This window comes from Mobula birostris, chromosome X (genome assembly GCF_030028105.1).
Source record: "Mobula birostris isolate sMobBir1 chromosome X, sMobBir1.hap1, whole genome shotgun sequence".
NCBI classification, from domain to species: domain Eukaryota; kingdom Metazoa; phylum Chordata; class Chondrichthyes; order Myliobatiformes; family Myliobatidae; genus Mobula; species Mobula birostris.
The window spans coordinates 50,995,034-51,000,803 of NC_092402.1; the positions used below are offsets into that span (position 1 = coordinate 50,995,034).

The following is a 5,770-nucleotide window of genomic DNA, read 5'->3' on the forward strand; positions in this document are numbered from 1 at the left end:
CACCACGCAAATATCCCCTAAACATTTGCTACATTTCTGCTGCATATTTCCCTGAGAACATCTGTTCCTAATTTATGCTTCCAAGTTCCTGCCTGATAGCCTCATATTTCCCTTTACTCCAATTAAACGCTTTCCTGACTTGCCTGTTCCTATCCCTCTCCGATGCTATGGTAAAGGAGATAGAGTTGTGATCACTATCTCCAAAATGCTCTCCCACTGAGAGATCTGACACCTGACCAGGTTCATTTCTGAAAACCAGCTCAAGTACAGCCTCTCCTTTTGGGCTTTATCTACATATTGTGTCAAGAAACCTTCCTGAACACACCTAACAAACTCCACCCCACCCAAGCCCCTTGCTCTAGGGAGATCTCTCACCATGACAACCCTGTTATTATTACACCTTTCCAGAATCTGTCTCCCTATCTGCTCCTTGATGTCCCTGTTACTATTGGGTGGTCTATAAAAAACACCCAGTAGAGTTATTGACCCCTTCCTGTTTCTAACTTCCACACACAGAGACTCAGTAGACAATCCCTCCATGATGTCCACCTTTTCTGCAGCTGTGACACTATCTCCAATCAGCAGTGCCACGCCCCCACCTCTTTTACCTCCCTCCCTGTCCTTTCTGAAACATCTAAAGCCTGGCACTCGAAGTAACCATTCCTGCCCCTGAGCCATCCAAGTCTCTGTAATGGCTACAACATCATAGCTCCCAGTACTGATCCACGCTCTAAGCTCATTAACTTTGTTCATGATGCTTCTTGCATTACAATAGACACACATCACAAACCATCAGTCTGAGCGCATCCCTTCTCTATCACCTACCTATCCTCCCTCTCGTACTGTCTCCAAGCTTTCTCTATTTGTGAGCCAACCACCCCTTCCTCCGTCTCTTCAGTTCGTTTCCCACCCCCCAGCAATTCTAGTTTAAACTCTCCCCAATAGCCTTAGCAAACCTCTCTGGCAGAATATTGGTCCCCCTCGGCTTCGAGAGTCAACCCGTCCTTTTTGTACAAGTCACGCCTGCCCCAAAAGTGGTCCCAATGATCCAAAAATCTGAATCCCTACCCCCTGCTCCAATCCCTCAGCCACGCATTTATCCTCCACCTCATTCTATTCCTATACTCACTGACGTGTGGCACAGGCAGTAATCCCAAGATGACTACCTTTGAGGTCCTGCTTCTCAACTTCCTTCCTAACTCCCTGTAATCTGTTTTCGGGACCTCCTCCTTTTTCCTACCCATGTCATTGGTACCAATTATGTACCACGACCTCTGGCTGTTCATCTTCCCACTTCAGGATATCGTGTACGCGATCAGAAACACCTCGGACCCTGGCACCTGGGAGGCAAACTACCATCTGTGCTTCTTTCCTGCGTCCACAGAATCTGACCCCCTAACTATACAGTCTCCTATAACTGCTCTCCTCTTCCTTTCCCTACCTTTCTGAGCCACAGGGCCAGACTCTGTGCCAGAGGTACGGCCACTGTTGCTTCCCCCAGGTAGGCCATCTCCCCCAACAGTAATCAAGCAGGAGTACTTATTGTTAAAGGTGACAGCCACAGACATACTCTCTAGTATCTGACTCCTGCCCTTCCCTCTCCTGACTGTTACCCACTCATCTGTCTCCTAAGGCCCCAGTGTGACTACTTGCCTATAGCTCCTCTCTATCACCTCCTCACTTTCCCTGACCAGATGAAGGTCATCGAGCTGCATCTCCAGTTCTCTAACGCGGTCCCTAAGGAGCTGTGCCTCAACGCACCTGGTGCAGATGTGGCCGTCCAGGATGCTGGGAGTCTCCCAGACTTCCCACATCTGACACCCAGGACAGAACACCGGCCTCACACACATACTTCCTGTTTCTATTCTACACAAGTAACGTACCTCACCTCGACCGGTTATCGCTGAAGCCCCATTGAGCCAAAGCCCAGCTACTCTGTCTACCTCTACTCCAACACCCGCTCTAAAAGCTGTCTTCTTTTTAAATTCTTCCCGCTACACTCAGTCCCATCTTCCAGATCAATAATGTATATTGTGAACAGTTACGGGCCTGGCATAGATTCCTGCAGCACACCGCTCACCAGAGAAACAACCATTTGTCCCAACTCTGCCTTCTAGTGGTTAACCAATCCTCTCCCCGTGCTAATACATTACCCTCAACTTCGTGCATCCTTACTTTATAGTTAAGTCTTATGTGGCAACTTATCGAATGATCTCAGGAAATCCAAATATACTATATCCATCTGTACCCCTCAATCCGCTGCACTCAATATATTCTCAAGGAACTCCAGTAAGTTTGTCAAACAGGACCCGCCCTTGCTGAATCCATGCTGCACCTGCCTGATGGAACCACTTCTATCCATATGTCTCGTTATTTTTCCCTTAATGATAACCCAGCATTTTCCTGAATAGATTTTAAACTAACTGGCCATTTGCCTGCATCCTTTTAAACTAAGCCATGACATTTGCTGTCTTCCATTTTGCCAGAACCTGCCCAGAAAAATTTTGGTAAGTTTATCAGATACATCTACTATAACTTCCATTTCTTTCTGGGCCCTTGGATTGATTCCTTCAGAACCAGGGAACTTTGCTACCTTTAGAAGAATGAGCAGAGATTTTATAGTTAAGCAAAATGATGAGGGGAAAAGATAGGTTGAATGCATGCAGGCTTTTGCCAGTCAGGTTGCGTAAAATTAGAACTAGAGATCATAGGCTTAAGGTTGAAGGTGAAATATTTAAGGGGAAGCTGTGGAAGAACTTTTTTCACTTGAGTGGAAAAAACTGTCAGAAGCATTAGAGATGGGTTCAATTGCAATATTTAAGAGAAGTTTGGATAGGTACGTTAAAGAGGAATGGAAGGATATGGTCTGGATGTAGGTAGACTAGACAGGCCAAATCAGCATGGAATGGATGGGACAAAGGGCCTGTTTCTGTGATAACTTGATTATGCAGATTACTGTACAGAGCAATACGAATTGTGTGTTTATTACCCAGGAAAGCAAGGGTCAAAGCCCAAAGACACTGCACAAGCAGCAAATCTATGTAAATGTTTACAACTTAAGCAGATGAACAAAAGGGATGCAGTCAAGATACAGAACACCCTAGAACCACAAAGCAGAAATTGACTCAGTGGCTTCTTCCTTAGTCCTCAATAATCATAACCTACAACCCACCCACAGACTTTTGCCCTCGCGGAAGAACAAACAATGCCACTAACATTGCAAGCCCTGGCTCTGTGAGTCAAGGGCACACTGATGTGGAAGGAGGAGACTAAGAACGGGAGCCTGGATTCAGGGCACTACTTCAAACTTGTGCCCAGTCCTCCCTTCACAAAGCATCCCTGGCCTCTTCCCAAGTTATGAATGGCCATATAAGCACAGAAACAGGCCATTCATCACAATTGGTCTAGACCAACAGTCTAAGATTGGTCGCAACCTCAATTTGGCCTACATCCCTCTGAACCTTTGCTACCCATGTACCATTCAAGAACTTTTTAAATATTGTCAATGCACCTGCCTTAACCACTTATTCTGTGGCAGCTCATTTTCTGGGTGAAACAAAATCTCATCCCTGGCTGCTATTAAACATGACTCCAGATGAAAGGTCTTCACCAAAGCATCAACTCCCAAAATAAAACTGAGCATTCACCTTAATCACACCCCATGATAATATACACCACTAAAAGGTCACTCTTGGTTTCTTAAACTCCAGTGAGAAAAGTCCAATCTGCTCAATCTCTCCCAATAACTTAATCACTCAATTCCTGGCAATGTCTTTGTAAATCTCTCCTCTGCAGTCTTTCCAGCTTATTGGTATTTCCCTATAGTACGGTGACCAAAACTTCATACTCCAAATGTGGTCTCACCAACATCTCGTACAACTGCAATACAATCTCCCAACTTCTAAATTCAACGCCCAAACTGAAAGCCAAACTTTCTTCACAATTTTGTCTGTGACACCTCTTTCAGGGAATCACATCCTTATATCTTTGCCTCTTACATGCTAATGAACAAAGCTCCAGCCCACTCAACTCCTCCCCTCTACAATCTTCAGGCCCTCCACTCCATTGACATTAACCATTCTTCCCTCCCCTCCCATAGGTGCTACCCGACCAGTTGAGTGTCTCCTACCTCCATTCTTGATCCCAGCTTCTAGGGCTCATGTTACCCACTCTATTCCCCCAAGACTGGGCACCCCAGGCTCAATCTCCACAATACAGCTCAAAATCTATTCATGCTGGCCCCAGCCTCCCTCTATAACACCACCCTCATATCCAGGCACTCCACACCCAGAGGATCTGACTTTTTTTTGGGGAGGGAGAGGGGCTACTCTCTCATCCCTATCCAAGATCCAAGCCCCCATCATCCACCTCACCCCAGGCTCCCTTTTCTCCCCCCAACACTTCATTGAGGCTGCTCTACCCTCAAGAACTCCAAACGGGTGATGGCAACCTTGTTCCTTGACTATTCAATGACCACCACCCCCACCCTCGCCCAAGAGTCCGATGGGACCCCACTCCTTCTCACCGCGAATCCGATCCCCAGCCAGTTCTTCTTTCCCGACAGCCCATTCAGATACAAGGGAGGGAGCTGTTTCCTCCCATATCCCTGTCCCGGGTCATTCCCCCAGCCAGGATAATGCCTAGCTTCCCTCTCACCAAGGGGGCTAAAGACTAAGGGGAGAGGGGGCTTCTCCTTCCCGTATCCTTGTCCAGGATAATACTGCCCCCGCCCAGCCCAGCCCCAGATTCCGTCCCTCGCCGCGGCCTAGCGCGCACACACAAGGCCTGAGGATACACGCTGAGCCGCTGGCCCATATCCTGCAGTAGGTTGGCAGTTTGCTGCCGGTACGACAGCTCCTTGTCCCAGTCCACGCCGCCCCGTCGCGACGGGCTGTCCTGCAGTTGCTGCCGGCTGAAGCACCAGCGACTGCCCGGCACTAAGGAACTCGACGCAGCCGCTGCCGCCATTTCCCCCACACGGCGCCGGCGGGGAGGAGCGCGGAGCGGCCGCGCGCATCCACGTGCATACGTCACAGGAATCATTGTGGGCGAGTACGCGCGCCGCCACCGCCTTCTCCCTCCCCAACGGCAACAGAACCGCCGCGGGTGAGCAAGCGCGCCCCTTACGTCAACACACGCGCTCCTCCCGCCTGCGCCGAACTCCAATTCGAGCAGAGGGCTCGCCCTATTTTTTTTTAAATTCAAAACATAAGTCTCCCTCTTTTTGCCAGATTAAAAACACACTCGCAAGACCAACTTTGCAGCCCGTTTTATTGTGGTCGCTAACTGCAAACACTCGAGAAAAAAATAAAAACAACGATGTGAAGTTGGAGAGCTAATCGAATAGCCGGATCCTCCATGGCTGCAGCCTCTGCGGGAATGGGGGAAGAACGCCGAGGCACCCCTATATATAGACATTGGGTTCCACCTCTGCTCCTGCGCAGTCACAACAGGAACACTCGTGACAGGGTGGGGGGGGGAGGCCATTGAGACATCTGCTCCCTACCCGGCCGCAATGCGTCAAGAGTTTCTTTCTTTAGTATTCTTTATTACTGAAGCCACACCTACTGTAAAAACTCAACGCAATTTCTTCGTGATAAAAACCAGAGGATTACGTATACACCGTCTTAAAAGACGGAAAGGTCATCCAATCCCGCCTGACCAAATCGATATGCTAGCCAATCCACAACGGGAGTAGGTGGGATATAGTCTTAACACTCTTTAGTATTTGAGGGAACGGGACTGGTGCCTAGCTGCTCGATAGACTTGA

General features: G+C 48.5%; 1 protein-coding gene across 2 annotated transcripts in view; it reads right to left on the reverse strand.

The window, feature by feature from the left end:
• The window catches only part of LOC140191342 (cyclin-T1-like), a 29,887-nt gene extending 24,822 nt beyond the window's left edge, over positions 1 to 5,065 (reverse strand). For both annotated transcript variants that reach the window (XM_072248649.1, XM_072248650.1), the window contains exon 1: positions 4,796 to 5,065. In XM_072248649.1, coding sequence (XP_072104750.1) covers positions 4,796 to 5,043 — 248 coding nt within the window. In that variant the 5' untranslated portion in view covers positions 5,044 to 5,065. The remainder of the gene's footprint in view (positions 1 to 4,795) is intronic.
• Between the last annotated feature and the right edge of the window lie 705 nt (positions 5,066 to 5,770).